General features: G+C 51.6%; 1 protein-coding gene across 1 annotated transcript in view; it reads left to right on the top strand.

Annotated features, from left to right (window-relative positions):
• MTCL2 (microtubule crosslinking factor 2) overlaps positions 1–23,785 on the top strand; it is a 69,221-nt gene that overhangs the window by 36,549 nt on the left and 8,887 nt on the right. Inside the window, exons 4-14 of the mRNA XM_012755072.3 lie at positions 996–1,058; positions 1,858–3,015; positions 4,982–5,122; positions 9,093–9,218; positions 10,404–10,634; positions 11,523–11,627; positions 12,589–12,756; positions 14,300–14,551; positions 15,249–15,320; positions 16,346–16,416; positions 17,670–19,020. Coding sequence (XP_012610526.2) covers positions 996–1,058; positions 1,858–3,015; positions 4,982–5,122; positions 9,093–9,218; positions 10,404–10,634; positions 11,523–11,627; positions 12,589–12,756; positions 14,300–14,551; positions 15,249–15,320; positions 16,346–16,416; positions 17,670–19,020 — 3,738 coding nt within the window. The remainder of the gene's footprint in view (positions 1–995; positions 1,059–1,857; positions 3,016–4,981; positions 5,123–9,092; positions 9,219–10,403; positions 10,635–11,522; positions 11,628–12,588; positions 12,757–14,299; positions 14,552–15,248; positions 15,321–16,345; positions 16,417–17,669; positions 19,021–23,785) is intronic.

The raw sequence follows: 23,785 nt of genomic DNA, 5'->3' as shown, positions 1-23,785 counted from the left end.
TCAACCCTTTATTGGTATTATAAAATGGAAACATTTTTTTTTCCTACTTTGTCATTTATATTTTTGCTTGTCATAGGGTGTTTTTTTTTTTTTCCATGTAGAATTTGCTTGAGTAATCAAATGGATCAATTTTTTACCCCTATTGCTTCTGGATTTTTGAATCATGATTTGCCATCAGTTTCTCATGATAATTTCTAAGCCTCTTGTATAATTATGATTTGTTGTACTCATATTCATTTTCCTTATTAGTATTCATTCTGAGTTAAAGTTCCCAGTAGGTGTCAGTTGCAGGGGGCCAGGATTCCCTTTGAAATGGAGATTTGCATGCAGAGGTTTACTCTTTTTTTTTTTTTTTTTTTTATATATTTTTCTGGACGAGGTTCTGGGGCCCCAAGAGAAGGGGGCCCCAGAAGTCGCCCGAGGTTTACTCTTCGTGGAGCTGGAAGAGTACCCCTGAGAATGACACCATCCATCCATAGAGGGCACCAGACCTCAACCCTCAGCCAGTGGCTGTTGCTGCGCAGAGCACCCAGCTTTGAGGTCTTAGCTGGGGGATGAGTGTCCCGGTTCTGATGGGGGGATCTGGGCCAAGCACCCCAGCACCCTGCCTGGGTACCTAGGCTCGTTCACTGCCACGTTCTCTACAGCTAACTGCCTGGCACATGATAGGTGCTCAGGAAATCTTTGATGCATGAATGAAAGGCAAACAAGAACAGAAACCCAGATTTCCTGGTCTTGGAGCAGACCAGCCAAGATCACAATGTGGGGGTGAGAGAGAGGGGAGGAGCCTGCACACTCTGGTGCTCTGGCATGTCCCTCATTTGCAGCCCACTGGGTGGTCTCAAGGGCCCCTCCAGCTCCCTATTGGTGCTGGTCAAGCCTGGACTGGGACGGGGGTGGAGCCCTCCGTGTGGGCATTGGCACCATGACTACTCTTTGGATAAGCATCACTCTTGTGAGCTTTCCTTCTGACTTTTTTTTTTATCTCCCTTTAGCATTCCTTGAAGAAAAGAGGAACCCGCTCCCTGGGGAAGACAGATAAGAAGCCTTCGGTACAGGTACTTCCTGGCAGCCCCCACGGGCAGGTTAACTGAAGGCTCAGGCTAACTCCAGATGGCCCGACAAGTCCCCAGGGGTGCCTACCCCTCCCCAGCTTCCATTTTTTTGGTTGTTTATGTTCTTAGCTTTGCTGCCCACTTCACTTCCCCAAACCACACCTTGAGCCCATGGCTCTTAGACGCTCAGACTCCCCCAGGAGCAGCAGACTGACTTACAAAACAGCACAACAGTCAAATCCAAAGGTCCAGAGTCAGAGACTCGGATTTGACTCTTGACTCTTCTGCTTGACTGCCATGTGATTGGGGCAAGTCACTTCACTTTCTGGCCTCCGTTTCCTCATCGGTCCCTATCTTGTGGGTTCGTTATTAGAATTAGATAAAGTACTGTATACAGCACAGGCCAGGCATAGAATACTGTCAGCTCCTAGGGGTGCTGGGCTGTCCGGGTGCCAGGCCCTTTTCATTAAATTATCTCAGTTAATCCTCTCCGTGGTTCTGGGAGGGAGGGACTGTTACTGTCCCATTTTACAGATGAGGAAATGGTAGTAGTAGCTGCGGTCACCCATCAGAATGTCACCTGCTCCCAGGCAGGCGCTCCACCCTTGCTGCATTATCAAGGTTATTGCAATCTCTGCATCCCCTCTGGATCCCCAGCTCCTTGAGGGTGGGGCTGTGGCTGATTTAGTTCTGTGATCCCAGCACATGGTGTTCCCCCAAATGCCATGGCTGGTCCTAAGCCTCCCAGCACTCACCTCCCCGGCTTGTTTGTGTGTGTCTGTCCCTGTGTGGTCGGCCCCAGGAGGACAGCGCAGATCTGAAGTGCCAGCTGCACTTCGCCAAGGAGGAGTCCGCCCTCATGTGCAAGAAGCTCACCAAGCTCGCCAAGGAGAACGACAGCATGAAGGAGGAGCTGCTCAAGTACCGCTCGCTCTACGGGGACCTGGACAGCGCCCTGTCGGCGGAGGAGCTGGCGGATGCCCCTCACTCGCGGGAGGCCGAGCTGAAGGTGCACTTGAAGCTGGTGGAGGAGGAGGCCAACCTGCTGAGCCGCCGCATCGTGGAGCTGGAGGTGGAGAACCGAGGCCTGCGCGCTGAGATGGACGACATGAAAGACCACGGTGGCAGCTGCGGGGGCGCCGACCCGCGCCTGGCCTTCTCCGGGCTGGGGGGCGGCGAGTGCGGGGAGAGCTTGGCGGAGCTGCGGCGACACCTGCAGTTCGTGGAGGAGGAGGCGGAGCTGCTGCGGCGCTCCTCGGCCGAGCTGGAGGACCAGAACAAGCTGCTGCTCAACGAGCTGGCCAAGTTCCGCTCGGAGCACGAGCTGGACGTGGCGCTGTCGGAGGACAGCTGCTCCGTGCTCAGCGAGCCCTCGCAGGAGGAGCTGGCCGCCGCCAAGCTGCAGATCGGCGAGCTCAGCGGCAAGGTCAAGAAGCTGCAGTACGAGAACCGCGTGCTGCTCTCCAACCTCCAGCGCTGCGACCTCGCCTCCTGCCAGAGCATGCGGCCCATGCTGGAGACGGACGCCGAGGCCGGGGACTCCGCCCAGTGTGTGCCCGCTCCCCTCGGCGAGGCCCACGAGCCCCACGTGGCCCGGCTCTGCAGAGCCAGGGAGGCCGAGGCGCTGCCTGGACTGAGGGAGCAGGCCGCCCTGGTCAGTAAGGCCATCGACGTCCTGGTGGCCGACGCCAACGGCTTCTCCGCCGGCCTCCGGCTGTGTCTGGACAATGAGTGTGCTGACAACAGCGAGGGCCCCAGGGACACCAAGCTCATCCATGCCATCCTGGTGCGGCTGAGCGTGCTGCATCAGGAGCTCAACGCCTTCGTGCGGAGGGCGGACGCTGCGCTCGGGAGCTCCGCCAAGGAGCAGCCAGAGCCCTTCCCCGCCCTGCCCGCCTTGGGCTCCCAGGGGCCCTCCAAGGAGATTCTTCTGGCCAAAGACCTCGGCTCAGACTTCCAGGTAAGATGGCCCAGTCACAGGCCCTGTTCCTTTTTTTTTTTTTTTTTTTTAATGTTATGTATATAAACACTTTACTGAACCATAACACACAGACCGGGAAGGACACAAGCCCAAGTGCACGGCTTCACGAATCTTCCCCATGAACACCCTCCTGTAATGACCACCCAGAACGAGAACTAGATAGAACATGAGCAGCACCCAGAAGCCCCCCAGTCCCCCTTCTAGTCACCATCCCTGCTCCCAAGGGTAGCCCCTCTCTTGCTTTAGTCTTGTCTGTCCATGAACTTTGCATATGTTGAACCACACGGCGCGCGCCCGTGCCTGGCCGCTAAGCCCGTGTGTGTTGGTGCATGGAGCAGTGGTGGGTTTATTCTCCTTACTGGGTACAATCCCATTGAGTGAATAAATCACAAATCACTTACTTTATAGATACTGCGGTTGATTCTGAGGCCCCAGGAGTTTGCCAGGTTGCCCTTTCTGTTTTTCTTACCTCTTTTGAATTTTGTATTTGAAAATTAGTGGTTTTTTTTCTTAAATCTTTGGTCGGGTTCTATGTAAGGACAAGGAACTTGGCTTTCTAAAGGTAATGAACTTCCAGCCTTGACGTCTGTAAAATACTACTTAGAAAAACAAAAATAGCAAAGGTACTTGTCCAAAAAAAAAAAGTATTATTGCAGAAATAATACATAAACATTCAAAGAATTTCAGAAGTTTCTGAGGTTAAAAAGTGAAGACTTCTCCCCCTTCCTACTTCTTACTGGTACCACTGTTCACAGTCTGGAGTGGTGCTGTCCTGTATGGTAGCCACTGCCACATGTGGCTACTTAAATTTAAATTAATAACAATTATATGCAATTGAAAATTCAGTTCTTCAGTCCCAATAGCCACGTTTCTAGTGCTCAGTAGTCATGTGTGTCTAGTGGTATAGATCTAGAATATTTCATCCTTATAGTGTACTCTTCTCAATCTTTCTGTACATATACTATCACATGTTTCTTTTTTCATCCAAACTGTTTGATACACACAGCTTATTTTTCTCATGTAACATATCAATTTGTTCCTTTGTGATGTTTTGTTTGTTCATACGCCTTTGTGCTCGGTGCTAGAGATGTCAGGGTAGGCAAAACCAGAGAGGATTCCTGCTTTCATGGCCTTTATTGGGTCACAGAGAAGAATTAACCAAAATAGCATGCCAAGGAATGTGCACTTACAAACTGGGAGGAGGGATCTGAAGGAAAAGTGTGTGGTTTTATGAATAAGGAACTTGACGTAGACCCCAGGGTCAGGAAGGCCTCTAATCTGACCTCAGGTCAGAGGGGTGGATTGGTGGGGGAGGAGTGTTCTTGGCAGAAGGAACATTCTGTGCACAGGCACAGCTCAGACCAGGAGTAGGAGCATGGTGTGTCCAAGGCCCTGATTGAAGAGAAGGCACGAGGCTGGGGTGCAGAGAGCACTGGGGAGGTTTGATCCTCACTTGAGAGCAATGGCAGGGATTGTTCCATTTCCAGAGAAGGAGAGAGATTTAGCTCTTTCTTTCTAACAACTATACTGCAGAACTGTGCCATAATCTCTTTAAATCATGCCCTGTTGGTCTGGCTTGTTCTTGCTTTTTTAAGCAAGCAGACTACCCCATGTTGAGTCTACCTCTTGGTTCTTCTGGAAGGAGGAATGAGTGGGGGCCATGTGTGTGATAGGACAGTTGGGGCTGGCTAAGAAAGTTTGTGCACAAGATAGACATTCATAAAATCCGTGTATTCACTCACCACTTACCTACATTGTCTCAGCAAACATTCATTGAGTGGTAGCAGGGCCCCTAGCCAGGGCTGGGTCTGGGTTGCAGAGGTGGTTAGGTGGTCCGGAGCCTCATATGGAGCCAGGATGCCTGGGGTGGGGGTTATTTCTGGCACAATTCAGCCTCCTCCCCATAGTTATCTTTGGTCTCTTCTACCTGTGCCTCTGGATATAGCCACCTGACTTTAGGGATCTGCCAGAATGGGAGCCCAGGATCCGAGAGCCCTTCCGCAATGGTGACTTGGACTCCAAGCCTGACCCCAGCCGGAGCTTCAGACCTTACCGAGCTGAAGACAATGATTCCTACGCCTCTGAGGTGGGTCTAGGCCTCAACAAGCAAGGGATTGAGTAGGAGGAACATGGCCAGGGCCTTCCCCCAAATAAAGTGATGCATAGAGGATCTTAGCTGGTGAAGATAATGGGTTTTGAGCATTCTATTTGGTTCCAAGCTTCCTGGCAGCCAGGGCAAAAAGGGAAATAAGGAAGTTAGAGCTATTCTCATGGCCTAATCAGAGGAAATTTATGAGCTCATCTGAAGAAATTGATTTTTTTTTCTATAGTAAATCTACTGGTAATTTAATAATTTACATTATTTCATGGAAATACTAATTTATGTGGCAGGAAGGCAGCAGTCTCTACACTCAGGCTGTTTGGGTTTAAATCCACTCTACACTGGCTGTGAAATCTTGGATAAATCATTTCACTGAGAATCATTTCTGATTCTTGGTTTTCTTACCTGTCAAATGAAGGTGCCTCTTGAGGTTGTTGAAAGGATTAAATACACAATAAAACCTTAGCTTGGCTAGGCAAGGTGGCTCACGTCTGTAATCCTAGCACTCTGGGAGGCTGAGGTGGGATGATCGCTCAAGGTCAGGAGTTCGAAACCAGCCTGAGCAAGAGCAAGACCCCGTCTCTACTATAAATAGAAAGAAATTAATTGGCCAACTAAAAATATATAGAAAAAATTAGCCAGGCATGGTGGCGCATGCCTGTAGTCCCGACTACTCAGGAGGCTGAGGCAGGAGGATTGCTGGAGCCCAGGAGTTTGAGGTTGCTGTGAGCTAGGCTGATGCCATGGCACGCTAGCCTGGGCAACAGAGCGAGACTCTGTCTCAATACAAATAAGCAAACAAACAAACAAAAAAAACCTTAGCTTAAGGCCTGGTCCATGTTGGGTGAGGATGTCGATGATGATGAGGATGATGATGATGATACAACCCGGGGACTCAGTGGACCTGAATTCAAGTCTCAGTTCTATCTGAGCGGCTGTGTGACCTTGGACATGTTCCTCCCCTCCGGCCACAGCTTCCTTGTCTGTAATAGGGGAGGGTTAGGGTGAGTGGTCTGTTAGGATAGAACTATTAGGATTCTCTGGTCCTCCAGGAATTCTGGGTGGTTCTGAGCCTCCCCCAAGCCTACTGAGCCTATCCTCTGTTTCTCTTACTGAACCCGAAGCTGGAAAAGGCTCCTGTGGACTGGGTGGGGTACTCCTGTGACTCCTGCAGCGTGGAGGGTCCTGTGTATATCCCAGCCTGAGCACGCTTTTCTTCTGAGCGTCCCTGGGAAGACGACTCTGGTCCCAGGAAGGCCAGCCCATAACCATCCATGGAGGAGAAACTTCCTTGAAGCTGCTGGGTCAAACTCACTAAGTTAGGTGGTCTGAGCTTCCTAAAAGCCATGGCATAAAGAGAAGAAAATGAAATAGTTAGAAAGGAAATAGGCCTATGCCTATAGGCTCATTTGTAGAGAGAATAACTTCCCGCATGCATTCAGTCATTTCATTCAGCCACTCTTTATTGAGCAGTTTAATTGCCCAGCCCCGTGTTGAACACTGAATTGAAGGAGGATACCAGAGAGAGAGAGAGAGCACAGTAGTTAGCCCTGCAAGGATTTTTAAAATATTTGATCATTTATTTATGCATTCAAAAAATCTAAAGCTGGTGTGACTTGTGATCCATAGGATGTAACCACAAACGTCTGGTCCACTCATTTATTCAACACATATTGGCTGGGCACCTCCCAGGCTAGGTGTGACAGGTGACAATCCAAAGACAAGCACATTCCACATCCTTCATGGAACATAATTTTCTCAGAGCAAACAGGAAAAGAAGGACAAATATATACATATATATATATATACACACACACACACACACACACACACAAAGGAGATAATTCGAGAGCTCAGTAAGAAAATAAAAGAAATAGGTGATAAAGCAAAACAAAGTCCTAAGAGGGATTGAGTTTAGGAGACTACCTCCATCTCTCTCCGTTGCTAATGTCTGGAAGACATTGGCCTGCAAGGATTTTTAATACAAAACAGGTGTACAGGATATACCTCAAGTCAGCGTGCCTTCCATTGCCAAATTATCACATTATTGGCCATATAATATAAATCTCTATTTTCTTTCACAAAGGGACATCTGCCATGCCTGGGAAGATTTTATGCAGGAGTTGGGGCTGACATTTCCCTGCCCCCGTTTTCCCCTTGCTTAATAAGATAGCGTAAGCATTTCCCTATGTTACCTGACATGCTTAAAAAAAATGTTATCAACTATAACACACATACAGAAAAGTGCTCGTATTGTTAAGTCAATGAGCAAAAGTGCTCACTATTGTTAAGCTCAAATAATTCTTACAAACCAAACAGTCCTATGCAATTAGCACCTAGACCCAGAAAACAGAGCAGAACCTGCCCCTGGAGGTCCCTGTGTACTCTACTAGTCACCGTCTGTACTTCTACCCGAATAGGTTAATTTTGCCTACTTAGCTACAAATTTTTAAAACACAATTTCTGGCCGGGCGCAGTAGCTTATGTCTGCAATCCTAGCACTCTGGGAGGCCAAAGCGTGAGGATCGCTCAAGGTCAGGAGTTTGAAACCAGCCTGAGCAAGAGTGAGGCCCTGTCTCTACTAAAATATAGAAAGAAATTAATTGGCCAACTAAAAATATATATAGAAAAAATTAGCCGGGCATGGTAGCGCATGCCTGTAGTCCCAGCTACTCAGGACACTGAGGCAGAAGGATTGCTTGAGCCCAGGAGTTGGAGGTTGCTGTGAGCTAGGCTGATACCACAGCACTCTAGCCCAGGCAACAGAGTGAGACTCTGTCTAAAAAGAAAACCACTATTTCCCCCCAAAATGTACTTTTACCTTTTTCTTTAGATCTTTTTACATAGTTATTATAAACAATAAATAACAATAAATGTCTCCATCAGGGTTGGCTGCTAATCAAGATAATAGGGCTGGGAGTGGTGGCTCATGCCTGTAATCCTAAGATCCCTAAGTAGCATTGTATAGAGATATTAAGAAGAAAGTCAACATTATAAGATCTTCATGTAGTTAACCACTGTTTACATTTAGTGTTTGTCCATGTCCTTTATTTGTTTTTCTATTGAAGTATATGTCTTTTCTTTTGTTTTTTTATTTTCCATTGAAGTATAATATAATAATATACACACAATAAAGGACAGTGGCTGGGCGGGGTGGCTCACGCCTATGATCTCAACACTTTGGGAGGCTGAGGCAGGAGGATTACTTGAGCCCAGGAGTTTGAGGCTGCAGTGAGTTGTGATTGCGCCACTGCACCCTAGCCTGGGTGGCAGAGTGAGAGACCTTGTCTCTAAAAAAACCCAAACGCTATCCTTAAGTGTACAGTTGAGTGGATTTTTACATATGTATAGACCCATTAAACACACTTTAGTCCCTGTCATTTATTATCTAAGTTGTTTCTAAAACTTCACAGTTATTTATTTTTTTGAGACAGAGTCTCGCTTTGTTGCCCAGGCTAGAGTGAGTGCTGTGGCGTCAGCCTAGCTCACAGCAACCTCAATCTCCTGGGCTCAAGCAATCCTGCTGCCTCAGCCTCCCGAGTAGCTGGGACTACAGGCGTGCACCACCATGCCCGGCTAATTTTTTCTGTGTATATTAGTTGGCCCATTAATTTATTTCTATTTATAGTAGAGATGGGGTCTCGCTCTTGCTCAGGCTGGTTTTGAACTCCTGGCCTCGAGCAATCCACCCGTTTCACAGCATATTGTTTTCTTCATATAAATTGCAAAAAGAGATGATCAAAGTGAAATGATAACAATGGCTAGATTTGATACGCAGTGTTTCATTTAATCGTCGTGTCTGCCCACAGAGGTGGGCTGTGCCTGATCTGTACCTGGGCAGCTTGGGCCTGGTTTACTATAGCTCCCCTACCACTCCAGTCCTTAGCTCACAGCTTCTGTCTTTTTCCTCCTCTCTCTGCCTCCTTCTCATCTGTGTCCCCTGTCCCCACCCCAGATCAAGGAGCTGCAGCTGGTGCTGGCTGAGGCCCATGACAGCCTTCGCGGCTTGCAAGAGCAGCTTTCCCAGGAGCGGCAGCTTCGGAAGGAAGAGGCTGACAACTTCAACCAAAAAATCGTCCAGGTGCGTGGTGCCCTGCGCCTTCCACGCACCTGCCCCAGCAGCCTCTCTGAGCTGGAGGCAGAGGCCCTGGGGATGCGTGGGTCCTCAGAAGGCGGGGATGTCGGCCCCCATCCCCTGCTCGTGTGTTCCTGCACTTGTGATTATGCATTAGCTGTGTTGGGCTGGACCTGTCATTGGCCGGTGTGACTTGGGTCAGTCCTGTTTTCTCTCAGGACCTCAGTTTCCCATCTATGAGACGGTGCCCCCATCAGGGTTGGCTGCGAATCACGATAATAGGGCTGGGTGTGGTGGCTCACACCTGTAATCCTAGCACTCTGGAAAGCTGAGGCCAGAGGATTGCTTGAGTCCAGGAGTTCGTGATCAGCCTGAGCAAGAGCGAGACCCCTTCTCTGCTAAAAATAGAAAAAAATCAACCAGCCGTGGTGACATGTACCTGTAGTCCCAGTTATTTGGGAGGCTGAGGCAGGAGGATCACTTGAGCCCAGGAGGTTGAGGTTACAGTGAGCTATGATGAAGCCACTGCGCTCTAGCAGGACCCTGTCTCAAAAAAAAAAAAAAAATCCTGGAATAGCCTTTATTAAGCCCATACTGTATACCAGGCCTGTGCAATGCACTTTCCACACATTAAGTCCTTTAGTCCTCTTGCCTATGAGGTGTCCCCATTTTACAGATGGGGAAACTGATGCCCAGATAGCTAACGTGCTCTGCCCAGGGTTGCACATCCAGAGCAAAGTGGGGCTGGGACTGGAATCCAGGTCCCTTTGACCATGACACTGTGTTGCTTTCTAGGGCATTGCATGTCTGTCAGCCTCAGTCCCAGCATGCCCTTTGCCCTCCACGGGAGTCACCCTCCCTGCCATCATGCTCACCCCGGTGGCTTCCTCATTGAATGTGAAAGCTCATGTGAAACACTGGGCGCCCAGTAGGTGCTCAGTACATGATGTCATGGTTTTTGCAGTCAGACAGCCATTGTCCCTGTGGTACTGCTGCTTTTATGAGCTTCCCTTCCCTGGAGGAGCAGAGGGCAATGCCGATTTCAGTAGAATGAGCTGCTCGAGGTGGGATCCCGGGCAGCGATCACCCACAGGCCCCTCGCAGATTTAACCCCCTGCCTTGTCCGGGGTCTGCGTGGGGTGGGGTAGTGACCAGCGAGCCGGGCTTGCTCAAGCGGTTGTCCCCCTGCAGCTGAAGGAGGACCAGCAGAGGGCGCTCCTGAGGCGGGAGTTTGAGCTGCAGAGTCTGAGCCTCCAGCGGAGGCTGGAGCAGAAATTCTGGAGTCAGGAGAAGAACATGCTGGTGCAGGAGTCCCAGCAGTTCAAGCACAACTTCCTGCTGCTCTTCATGAAGCTCAGGTGGTTCCTCAAGCGCTGGCGGCAGGGCAAGGTTTTGCCCAGCGAGGGGGATGACTTCCTTGAGGTATGATTGAGCCTGGGCCTGGGCCTGGGACTGTGGTGGGGAGGGCGGGGGCAGGGGTAGGGAAGGGACACTCAGCTGGTGTTGACACAACTCTGAGGCCCATAGCTGTGCCCTGGGTTAGCAGGTTTCCCTCCCTGCATTCGTGGGCTCATTCAGCGTCTATTGGTTGTAACCAGCCCTTTACTGGGCACATGGCAGGTGGCGGGTACACCATGGTGGGGAAGATAGACCCAGTCCTGCCACAGCACGAGAAGGTCCCTTGGGTCTGGTTGGTCTTTTACACAGCGTCTTTAGCAGACAGCAGTATCTAGGTGAATTTAATAATCTAGTTTTGCTGGGTGTGGTGGCTCACTTCTATAATCCTAGCACTTTGAGAGGCCAAGGTGGGAGGATCACTTGAGGCTAGGAGTTCAAGGCCAGCCTGGGCAACATAGCAAGACCCCACTCCTGGTCTTTACCAAAAACAAAACAACAAATCAGCTTGGCATGGTTGTGAGCACCTGTAGTACCAGCTACTCAAGAGACTGAGGCAGGAGGATCACTTGAGCTGTAGGAGTTGAGGGAAACAGTGAGCAATGATCATGCAATTGCACTTTAGTTTGGGCAACAGAGTGAGACCCTGTCTCAAAAAAAGAAAATTAATCTAGTTGTAAAGTTGTATTACATACAGATATATATTTATATTCAGTGCCCTGAGAGGCGGTGCACCTCAACCTACACAGTGCCGAGGGCCGAAGTTAACATGTGGGGAATCAGTGCTGGGCCAGGATGCCTTAGGCCCCTGTGCATCCTGCCTGCCTGGCTGTGCAGCCCCTCTGTCTGGGCTCCTGGAGCCCTAAATGTGACATCTTCCCACCTCCTGTTGAGTCTGTTTTTTTAAAAAAATAGGTAAACAGCATGAAGGAGCTGTACCTGCTGATGGAGGAAGAGGAGATCAACGCTCAGCATTCTGATAACAAGGCCTGCACAGGGGACAGCTGGACCCAGAACACAGTGCGTCCTCAGCCCTTTCCCGGTCCTGTTCTGTCCACTCATTCCTTTGTCCGTCTACTGATCACTTCCTGCTGCCTTCTCTGGGCACTGGGCACCCGTGCCGCACAGGGTTGTCACTTGGTCACTTGCTCTCAGGTGCTCAGTGCCATGGGGTGTATAAGTCATCCCAGGGCAGTGACAGAGTGCTAGATGATGGACTTGGGGCCACAGGTGAGAGAGCAATTAATTCTACTTGGAGTATAGGGGACCGTATCACAGAGGAGGCGCTGTACGGAGTGGGTTTGAAGGATGAATAGGAGCTTGCCTGATAGAGAATGGGGTGAGGACCACTGTGGACCCAGAGAACTGTGTGCGCAGAAGTGTGGCAAGGTATGCTGGGCCTGGGTGTGGCTCAGGATGTATATAGCAGGGGCGAGGACATCAGGCTAGGGGCATATGAAGAGGGGCCTTGTGGCCTGGGGTCAGGAGCTCTCAAATCAAGCCATAGGTCAGAGAGAGCCGGGGCTCAGGATCCCGGGGTCACACACGAGCTGGGGTGCGGGTGGGAAATGAGGTTATGGGCCCAGGAGAGATTTGGGACTGAGTCAGTCACGGTTAGGGAGGCTCCGTGGATCAGACGTCACATCTGGCCTGCAGCGGGCCAGAGAGGCTGACCCTGAGCAAAGAGAAAGACACACGACCTAACACTGCAGGGTCTCGAAGCATTCGGATTGCTCAGCTTAGATTCAGGCTGAATAATTACTACTGTAACTGCACGATTTTCTGTTTATGTCGGGTTTGGGACTCACGTCAGCCTAGGAGGTGGCCAGGGCTGGGCTTGTCATCCCCATCTCATGTGGGTGAGATGACCTAGAGAGGTCACGGGACCTGCCCAAGGCCTGGGAGAGTCCCAGCTGGACTCCTAGTGAGTTCTGTGAGCCCAGGCTCCGCTCCTCTGACCCCACCGTGCCTCTGTCTGCAGCCCAACGAGTACATCAAGACCCTGGCCGACATGAAGGTGACGCTGAAGGAGCTCTGCTGGCTGCTCCGGGATGAGCGCCGTGGTCTCACTGAGCTTCAGCAGCAGTTTGCCAAGGCCAAGGCCACCTGGGAGACGGAGCGGGCAGAGCTCAAAGGCCATGCCACCCAGGTGAGGCCCCCACCTGTCAGAGACATCTGCCCCCTTGCAGTCAGCCTAGCCTTCAGCTGTAGGATCTGGGAGCAGGCTGCCCAAGCCATGGTCTTGGAGGCGTAGGAACCCCCTGGCTTTGCCTTGCTGCCCAGAGAGGGCAAGAGGCTTGCCTCGAATCACACAGCAAGGGCACCAGAAACAGAGGGGAGTGGGAGTCACTGGAGCAGGGAAGGAAGGCAGGGGATTGACAAAGAGGCACAGGTGAGGCCAGTGTGCTTAAATGCCTGTCTGCACCTGGTGATGCTCTTCACACCACATGGTGACCGCATGGGCTGTCCTTGTAGGAGCGCCTTAACCCTGTTACCTGGGCCTGGTTTGCTCCCTCTACCAAGACTGGGGGCCTTCCCCTCTAACAACCCAGCCTGACAGAGGAGCCTTAACCAGGAGCTCTGGGAGTCTGGGGTCTGCTGTGTGCCTGGGGCAGGCTGCTGCCCGCGTCTGGCCTGGCAAGTGAGAGGGTGGCTTCCTGCACTCAGAGAGAGCGGCGGCCCCAGCTCTGTGGTGCAGGCTGCCTTCCCGGCATCGCCCGCCCCTGCGAGGTGGCACTGTGATGATTTCCACTGGACAAATGACAGAATAGGCACAGAGGGGTGAAGTCTTCTTCCAGTGTCTCCTGGCTCATGAGTGGCAGACTAATCTGTGCTCCCCAAACCTCTGCCCCTCCTGGCTTCCCATGGCCCGATTCTACCATCCTCCCAGTGCCACGGACTGCTGGCTTCTTCCTGGGGCCACCGTCTACCCTGCTGATCTCACAGCTCCCGCCCACCCGCACACTCCACTGTGTGCCCGGCTCCCACTGCACCCCCAAACCCAGCCATTCCAGGTGCTCCTCCCACTAGCACCTGACCGGCCCTGTACAGGCTGGTTTCCGGGCCACAGCCAGGGGAATGTGGGGGACATTGAGTCTTGAGGTTACACGTTTCCCTCCTGCCACCCTGAGGTCTGGGGCCAAGAAAGCCATCATGCTGGGGTGATTCCTGCACATACATGTCACATGACTGCGTGTGCGTGTCCCCATGCGGGGCCTGTGGGAGACAAGGTGAAGCCCCAGCTCTCTAGGAGGAGATATATATAAATAACATGTCACCCATTACCAAAGCCCATACTGCCGCCAAGAGTTGATGAACTACCATGAGAAATAGTAACTGGGAACCTCTGCCATGTCGTTGCTATGTGACCTGGGACAAGCAACCCCTTTGAACCTCTTCCTCCTCTGTAAGATATGGGCAGTGCTAGTTGTTGCAGAGTCTTCACAAGGACACTGACATGATGCCTGGAAAGCCACAGCGCAGAGCTTGGCTTGTGGGAAGAGCCCTACAAGCCCGTATTGTGAGGAGGGGTCAGTTCTGCGTGAGGAGATCAGCCAAGGCTTACCAGCTGAAGGGTCTTCCCGGGAGACCTCTGTCCCCCTGCCCGCTGCTGGCACCCAGGAGGGGAGGCGGGAGGAGGCAGAGAGGAGGGGCCGCCTGGTACCAGCTGCCCTGTCTGCGTCTCTCCACAGATGGAGCTGAAGGCTGGCAAGGGAGCCGCGGACAGGGCGGGGCCCGACTGGAAGGCAGCCCTGCAGAGGGAGCGTGAGGAACAGCAGCACCTCCTGGCCGAGTCCTACAGCGCAGTCATGGAGCTCACGCGGCAGTTGCAGATCAGCGAGCGCAACTGGAGCCAGGAGAAGCTGCAGCTGGTAGAGCGGCTGCAGGGTGAGAAGCAGCAGGTGGAACAGCAGGTGAAGGAGCTGCAGAACCGCCTAAGTCAGGTGAGGCCTCCCCCCTACCCCCAGAGGTAGGTTCTCCTTCAGGTATAGCTGGATCCAGGTGCTTAGAGAATGCAGTAGGAACCAGATCTTTCTCTCTGACTCAGTTGCTCAAGCATGTGTTCCTCTGTGTTAGGTTTACTCTTTTTTTTTCTTTTGAGACAGAGTCTCACTCTGTTGCCCTGAGTAGATGCTGTGGTGTCAGCCTAGCTCACAGCAACCTCAAACTCCTGGGCTCAAGCAGTCCTTCTGCCTCAGCCTCCCAAGTAGCTGGGACTTACAAGCATGCACCACCATGCCCGGCTAATTTTTTCTATAGATATTTTTAGTTGTCCAGCTAATTTCTTTCTATTTTTAGTAGAGACTGGGTCTCGCTCTTGCTCAGGCTGGTTTTGAACTCCTGACCTTGAGCAATCCGCCCGCCTTGGCCTCCCAGAGTGCCAGGATTACAGGCGTGAGCCACTGCACCCGGCCAATACAGTGACATTTAGAAGGACGCTCGCAAGTAGTTGCTTTTGTTATCATTTTCCAAATCCACCTGTGGGTGGCTCAGAGCTGCTCCCCTCTGAGAAGATGGCCCCGAGCCCATGATGCGGGTCCTCTGAGCTGCAGAGTGGAGCCTAGGGAGTGGCCCTGCCCTGAGCGGGACCCCGTTGACCAGCTTCACCTGCCACTGACCCACCCCTTTGCCCTTCTCCAGCTGCAGAAGGCTGCCGACCCCTGGGCCCTGAAACACTCGGACCTGGAGAAGCAGGACAACAGCTGGAAAGAGGTGAGTAGCGCGGTTGCCACCCGTGTTCTCTTGGCTCCTTGCTCCACTGGAAAGTTCCCTGCTTGTGGGGGACATGACGGAAGGATGCTAACCCTATCCCACCGGGCCATGCCCGCGTGCCTTGGGCTCCTCGGCCCTGGGTCTCTTCCACATGGTTCCTGCCTGTGGTTTGGGGTGTGGGCAGGGTCCTCTGCCAGTGCCATCCCTCCATGTCCAGGAGGAACCTTTGGCCTCTCTTGGTTTTAGTTGTGCCCTATGAAAAGCAAGGCCCCTAAATAGCTGTGTGATCTTGGATAAGTCACTCTCCGTCTCTGAGCCCCAGTTGCCTCTTTGGTAAATGAGAATCGCATTTTCTGCCTTAGCCTAGCCCTGGGTGTGAAGATCAGTAAGGCCACATTGGTGGAGTTTGCATATAGGCCTCAGGTGCCAGCTGTCACGTAGCAGCACACCGCATAACCAAACAGCGAGCCGCAGGCCCTTCGCATCTCCCCGTCCCGTCCTCATGATGGCCTGTGGAAGTGGTGCATCAGTCAGGAGACTTGGTTGCAAACAAACACTGATTCTGGGGAGCTGAGGCAGGAGAGGGTTTTATTGCGGGCTCAAGTGGACTGGGGGTGCAGTTCAGAAAACCAGTGCAGGTCAGGTCGCAGGGGACTGTCTGTGGATCCAGGGTGGGCCAAGCCCAGAGCAGTCGCTGCCAGGCCGTGGCCGTCAGCACCAACTGAACAGTGGGCCACTGATGCTGCCGCCACATTTAGAATAAGAATGGTCGCTCTCTCCTCGAGGTCACTTTTGGAGCTCTGATTGGCCCAGCCTGGATGACGTAATTCTGGTGGGGACTTAGATGCAGCACAGCCAGGAACTGCCCAGTGGGCATTCGAGACCGTTGGTGACACCAGCCCCGCTCTACAGATGAGGAGAATTAGGCTTTGAGGTCCAGGCTCAGCTCCCACACTAGCCTCCTGCCACCTGCCCTCGGTGCTCTGGTGGCCAGGACTGACCCTCCTGTCTCTCGCCCTCGACAGACATGCAGTGAGAAGATCCACGACAAGGAGGCTGTTTCTGAAGTCGAGCTTGGGGGAACCGGCTTAAAGAGGTACTGGCTTGTGGGTCTCCTGCTCCGCCCCACAGCCCCGCCCCAGCCCCACCCCTGCCCCACCCATTTGCCTCTCTCCTCTCCCCTTTCCCCGTCTACCATGCACCTCATCAGAGCTGGGAGAGCATGGGGACGGGGTTTCTCTGGAACCCAAGCCACTCAGGGGCTGGAAACCCCGGGCAGTGGCAGCTGCAGCCGGCAGTTTATTGTCTGTTTGCTTCTGGGCATGGAAAGCAGGCCCAGCATGTCCTTGCTGGGAAGGGACATGTTTAGCTCCTCTCGGGATCCCGTTTCTTGTCTCTGGAGTTAGGAGAGTCAGGATAGACATCCGGTCCTAGGATTATTGAATTTTGGCCTGTGGTGTGGCTGGGGGGACCCCCAAGACTATAAGGACTATAGTTGCAGTTAGGAAACCAATGAAAGGAGTGAGGGAAACAACCCTACAGGAGCCTTCGAGAGCAGCCCGGGAGCAAAGCAGGCCTCGGGTAGGAGGATGGGCCTTGGAGTCGGAGGGCCAGGTTTGAATTCCAGCCCTGCCGTTTCTAGTTCCAAGACCTTGGGCCGCATTTCATATCTCCATCTCCTAGAGTTATAGGAGCTCCTCCTAGAGTGATGGGAGTGCCCGGGTGCTTCCGTGTGCCTGGCTCTTTCCGTCTCCAGACAACACATGCGCCAGGTCTGCGCTGGGCATTTCATGTGCATTACTTTGAGTTCCCCCGGAAGCAAACACTGAGCCAAGGATTTAAGTGCAAATGGTTTACCTGGGAGAAGATTCCAGGAAGCACCTGGAAGTGAGACAGGAAAAGAACAGGCAGCTATAAAAGGAGTGTCAACCAAGTTACCCCATTGGTACCTGGAGTGCAGTCTTGCTCAGGAGCAGAGTAGAACATGCAAGTGATAGTTACCCCCCAAGGAGCAAGGAGCCCAGGGTACTCGTTCACCAAATCCCACCTGTCGTCGTTGAAGGCTGCGTGTCGGGGCATAGACCCTGCTGGTTCCTGCTGCTTGTCTGTGGAGGCCAAGTACGAACCTACAGGCAGAGAAAAGGCCCTCAGGTAGGGAAAGGCAGGCGTTCAGCAGGCAGTGTGGGGTGCGGCGTGTAGGTGAAGTGCGGAGAGAATGGAGGCTGGGCACCAACGGCGTCCGCTACACGAGGTGGACCAGACAGCTCTGGTCCGCCGTGCGCAGCCCGGAGTGGGCGCTCAGTGCGTGTTGTTTCCCCTGATACCACGTTTCCTCCTCTGCCCTTGCAGGACCAAATCTGTTTCTTCCATGTCTGAGTTTGAAAGTTTGCTCGACTGTTCCCCCTACCTTGCCGGCGGGGATGCCCGGGGCAAGAAGCTGCCCAGCAGCCCTGCCTTTTCCTTTGTTAGCTCTGAGCCCGTGGATCCTGAGAAAGATGCCAAGGAAAAGCCGGGGCTCTCGCCAAGGGACTGCAACCGCCTGGGCGCCCTGGCCTGCCAGGACCCCTCGGGGCGGCAGATGCAGCGCAGCTACACGGCGCCCGACAAGACGGGCATTCGCGTCTACTACAGCCCCCCCGTGGCCCGGCGCCTGGGCGTCCCTGTGGTCCATGACAAGGAGGGCAAGATCATCATCGAGCCCGGCTTCCTCTTCACCACAGCCAAGCCCAAAGAGTCGGCCGAGGCCGACGGGCTGGCCGAGAGCTCCTACGGCCGGTGGCTCTGCAACTTCTCACGGCAGCGCCTGGACGGAGGCTCGGGGACCAGCCCCTCAGCGGCCGGGCCTGGCTTCCCAGCAGCCCTGCGTGACTTTGAGATGTCGGGCAACATGAGCGACGACATGAAGGAGATCACCAACTGTGTGCGCCAGGCCATGCGCTCGGGCTCGCTGGAGAGGAAGGTGAAGAGCACATCCAGCCAGACGGTGGGCCTGGCCAGCGTCGGCACCCAGACCATCCGCACGGTCAGTGTGGGCCTGCAGACTGACCCGCCCCGCAGCAGCCTCCACGGCAAGAGCTGGTCACCCCGCAGCTCCTCGCTCATGTCCGTGCGCAGCAAGCAGATCTCCTCCTCCCTGGACAAGGTCCATTCGCGCATCGAGCGGCCCTGCTGCTCACCCAAGTATGGCTCGCCGAAGCTCCAGAGGCGGTCCGTGTCCAAGCTGGACACCGCCAAGGACCGCAGCCTGTGGAACCTCCACCAGGGCAAGCAGAATGGCTCGGCCTGGGCCCGCTCTACCACCACGCGGGACAGCCCTGTGTTGCGGAACATCAACGACGGACTGTCCAGCCTCTTTAGTGTGGTGGAGCACTCAGGGAGCACGGAATCTGTCTGGAAACTGGGCATGTCCGAGGCTCGGGCCAAGCCGGAGCCTCCCAAGTACGGCATTGTGCAGGAGTTCTTCCGTAACGTGTGTGGCCGGGCACCCAGCCCCACCTCGGCAGCGGGAGAGGAGAGTGCCAAGAAGCCAGAGCCCCTCTCTCCGGCCAGCTACCATCAGCCAGAGGGTGTGGCCAGGATCCTGAACAAGAAGGCGGCCAAGCCAGGCAGCAGCGAGGAGGCCAGACCCGCTGTGCTCCCCCAGGTGGGGAAGGATGGAGTCCTCCGGGATGGAGATGGAGCCCTGGTCCTTCCCAGTGAGGTAGGTGGGGGGGGGGGCTGCCCTTTTTCTTGGGAGATGGGGTTAGCCGATAAGGTCCAAGCTCCTCTTTTGGTTTTTAAACTCAGGGAATATGGTTATGGGTCTCAAAAAGTTCTTATGCTGGTCTGGGATAGGGTTAAAAGGTTCTCGACCTGGAACGACACAGATGTGCTGGTCATGTGGTCTGAATGCCAAGAGATTAGTGAGCACGTCGAGATTGCCAGCACCCCCCGTAGGGAAGTGCTGTGCTCACTCTTCTCCCATTGCCCGGTGCTGTGCTGGAGCCAGCTGGCTTGGCTTGTGAGAGTCAGTCGTAAGCATCTCTGTTTAGTCATGTCACCTTGGTACCTCAAGACTGACCACGGTGGGAAGGATGCACACCATAAAAACTGGCAAACACTACAAGTCAGGGCTCCTCCCCTCAATCCCAGAAGACTAGCTATTAAACGTTAAGCAGCACACCACTTCCCCCACCCCATCAGGACTTCACACCGAAGTGCTCTCATTGTCTCTGAGGACCTTTTGCTGCACACCCCACTCCTGATAGCAATTTCTGATAAGTTAGGGAAGAATTGAATAATAGTAAAAGAATGCATATGGATTAGCTTTGCAGAAGGGCAAGGAAGAGTCTCTGAAGGATGGCAGAGTATCTTGTGGAACCCCAAGAGTAGAGACCTGAAGGCCTCAGCAGCTTCTCCCTGTCTCCTCCTCTTCTCTCTTGAGCTTCATTTTCTGTGATGTTCTTTTATCTTCTCTTCTTTCTGTCTCTCTGTTACATTTGCACAGGGGCTGGGTGGGCTGTCCTGGCTCTGGTTTTATGACATCTTCCAGTTCGAGCACCCAGAGGAGACTGACTCAGGTCCCTCTGTCCCAGTTCCACCTTTCTAGAATAAAGAAACTCTGATTGGTCTAGCTTGAGTCAGGTGTACCCCTTTGGTCCAGTCAGCTGTGGCTGGCCGCAGTACCATGTGTCCTGCTGTGGGTTCAGTGGGGGCACAGGTAGGGGCGCAGAGATGTGAGAAGGACTGTGATTGACTCAAAAGGTTAGCTTCCCTGTTGCTGTACATCCGGGTGGTTTCTGGTTTTGCTCTATTATAAACAATGCTGTGGTGAACATCTTGGTGCAAAAACATTTCTCCACATTTCAGATTATTTCCTTAGGTTTGAGTTGCAGAAATGGGATTATAGGATAAAAGAATATAAATTTTTTAAAGATATTTGAGAAATGGTGCCAAATTGATTTTCAAAAGAGTTTGTCCATGGCCGGGCATAGTGGCTCATGCCTATAATCCTAGCGCTCTGGGAGGCCAAGGGGGGGAGGATCGCTGAAGGTCAGGAGTTTGAAACCAGCCTAAGCAAGAGCGAGACCCCGTCTCTACTAAAAATAGAAAGAAATTAATTGGACAACTAAATATATATAGAAAAAATTAGCTGGGCATGGTGGCACATGCCTGTAGTCCCAGCTACTCGGGAGGCTGAGGCAGAAGGATTGCTTGAGCCTGGGAATAGGAGGTTGCTGTGAGCTAGGCTGATGCCACGACACTCTAGCCCAGGCAACAGAGTGAGACTCTGTCTCACAAAAAAAAAAAAAAGAGTTTGTCCAGTTTCTCCAGCCTCTGGTAGTGTATGGTAAGTGCTTTACTTTTCTATACTCTCATGCAGAGCTGGCTGTTGTCTAAAGAAATATTTTAAATATTTATTTCTATTTTTGTAACTTTCAATAAACTTTTACATTTAAATTTAATATTCATACGGAGCATACTGTAAGAGTATAGCTCGCTGAATTCTCACAAATGGAATACAGCCATTACAATTAGGGAGGGTTCTCTAGAGAAACAGAACCAATAGGATATAGAGAGAGAGTAGTGGGGAGAGAGAGATTTATTAAGAGGAATTAGCTCATGTGATCATGGAATCTGGCAAGTCCCTCGCTCTGCAGAGTGAGTCAGCAAGTTGGAAATCCAAGAGACCCAGTGGTACAGTTCCAGCCTGAGTCTGAAGGCTCGGGAACTAGGGAAGCTAATAGTTTAGTTCTAGTCAAAAGGCTGGCAGTCTACTGACCCAGGAAGAGCTGATGTTTCAGTCCTAGTCTGAAGGCAGGACAAAAGCCAATGTCTGTCTGAAGGCTGTCAGGAGGAAGAATTTCTTACTTGGGGGAGAGTCAGCTCTTTTGTTCTATTCAAGCCTTCAACTGATCGGATGAGGCCCACTGACATTAAGGAGAATTTAAATGTTAATCTCATCTAAAAATACCCTCACAGAAACACCCAGCATAATGTTTCATCTGGACACTCCATGGCCCAGTCATGTTGACATATAAAATTAAGCGTCACACCCATGTAACCCCAGCACCATGTCAAGAAACAACAGTACAAAGCCGGCTGGATTTTAAATGTTGATTTTAAAGTTGATCCAGGCACTGTGGCTCATGCCTGTAATCCTAGCACTTTGGGAGGCCAAGGATCACCTTGAGGCCAGGAGTTTGGAACCAGCCTAAGCAAAACAGTGGGACCCTGTTTCTACAAAAACTTTTAAAAAATTATCCAGGCATGAGGCCCGGCGCGGTGGCTCACGCCTGTAATCCTAGCTCTCTGGGAGGCCGAGGCGGGCGGATTGCTCAAGGTCAGGAGTTCAAAACCAGCCTGAGCAAGAGCGAGACCCCGTCTCTACTATAAATAGAAAGAAATTAATTGGCCAACTGATATGTATATAAAAAAAAAAAAAATTAGCCGGGCATGGTGGCGCATGCCTGTAGTCCCAGCTACTCGGGAGGCCGAGGCAGTAGGATCGCTCGAGCCCAGGAGTTTGAGGTTGCTGTGAGCTAGGCTGACGCCACGGCACTCACTCTAGCCTGGACAACAAAGTGAGACTCTGTCTCAAAAAAAAAAAAAAAAAAAAAAAAAAAAAATTATCCAGGCATGGTAGCAGCGTATGCCTGTAGTCCCGGCTACTCGGGAGGCTGAGGCAGAAGGGTCGCCTATTCCCAGGAGTTAGAGGTTGCTGTGAGCTATGAGGATGCCGCTGCACTCTAGTCCTGGCAACAGAGTGAGACCCTGTCTCAAAAAAAAAAAAAAAAAAAGTTGAAATATTTTTCAGTATATAAAAGGTACATGCTACCCATTGACCCAGTAGTTCTCCTTTTAGGAATATAACCTATGGAAATGTTCACAGAGGTTGAAGAAAATACATTTATAAAGAAATGTACTGGCCAGGTGTGGTGGCTCGCACCTGTAATCCCAGCACTTTGGGAGGCTGAGGGGAGAGGATCACTTGAGCCCAGGAGTTTGAGACCAGCCTGGGCAACATAGTGAGACCCTGTCTATACAAAAATTTTTTAAAAAATTAGCCAGGCATGGTGGCATATGCTTGTTGTTTCAGCTACTTGGGAGGCTGAATGGGAGGATCACTTGAGCCCAGGAGTTAGAGGTTGCAGTGAGATATGAACACACCTCTGCACTCCAGCCTGGGCAATAGAAAGCAACTTTGTCTCTAAAAAGAAAAAATATATATATACATTATTAATAAAAATTGCTAACCATTGTTAAGTGCTTAATAGGTTCTATGTCTACTGCTTTACATATCATGTCTGATTTGACTTCCACACTTTTGAGAAAGGTATCATATCCCTCATCTTAGAGAGAGGAGGCAGTCAAGGCTCAGAGAGGTTAAGTAACTTGCTGAAGGTCACACAGCTTATAAGTGGAAGAGCTGCGATTTGAACCAAGCAGTCTGGTTCTATGGCAGCAATTTTGACCATTATCCCTGTCTATTGGTAATAGTAAAAAATTAGAAACTACCCAAATGCACATCAAAAATGAATTGTATAAATAAATTATTTCCATTCAGTAGAATGGTCTAAAGGCCTTAAATAGGAGATCTAGACATACATAGTGACAGAAAAGTGCTCATGTTTTGCAGTTGCAAAATAAGCTGTAGGGAATGAGGTCATTTTGGCAAATGTATGTATATGCAATATGTTGAGAATTTATCTTTGATGTGTAGGACCATGGGCAGTGTCCACCCTCATTTCTGTGTAGTCCAGAGTATATTGTCATGGACATCCATTACTCTTCTTTTTTTTTTTTTTTTTTTTTTTTTTTTTTTTTTGAGACAGGGTCTCACTATGTTGCCCTGGCTAGAGTGCCATGTCGTCAGCCTCGCTCACAGCAACCTCCAACTCCTGGGCTCAAGTGATCCTCCTGCCTCAGCCTCCTGAGTAGCTAGGACTACAGGCATGCGCCACCATGCCCGGCCAATTTTTTCTATATATATATTAGTTAGCCAATTGATTTTTTTTCTATTTATAGTAGAGACCGGGTCTTGCTCTTGCTCAGGCTGATTTTGAACTCCTGACCTTGAGCGATCCACCCACCTCGGCCTCCCCCAGTGCTAGGATGACAGGCGTGAGCCACCGTACCCGGCCTCCATTACTGTTCTTTTTTTTTTTTTTTTTTTTTTTTTTTGAGACAGAGTCTCGCTTTGTTGCCCAGGCTAGAGTGAGTGCCGTGGCGTCAGCCTAGCTCACAGCAACCTCAAACTCCTGGGCTCGAGTGATCCTTCTGCCTCAGCCTCCCGGGTAGCTGGGACTACAGGCATGCGCCACCATGCCCAGCTAATTTTTTTTTTATATATATATCAGTTGGCCAATTAATTTCTTTCTATTTTATAGTAGAGACGGGGTCTCGCTCTTGCTCAGGCTGGTTTTGAACTCCTGACCTTGAGCAATCCGCCCGCCTCGGCCTCCCAAGAGCTAGGATTACAGGCG

Source organism: Microcebus murinus, chromosome 16 (assembly GCF_040939455.1).
Source record: "Microcebus murinus isolate Inina chromosome 16, M.murinus_Inina_mat1.0, whole genome shotgun sequence".
Lineage (NCBI taxonomy): Eukaryota > Metazoa > Chordata > Mammalia > Primates > Cheirogaleidae > Microcebus > Microcebus murinus.
Note: the sequence above shows the minus strand (reverse complement) of the source record. Positions and strands in the feature narration are given on the sequence as shown.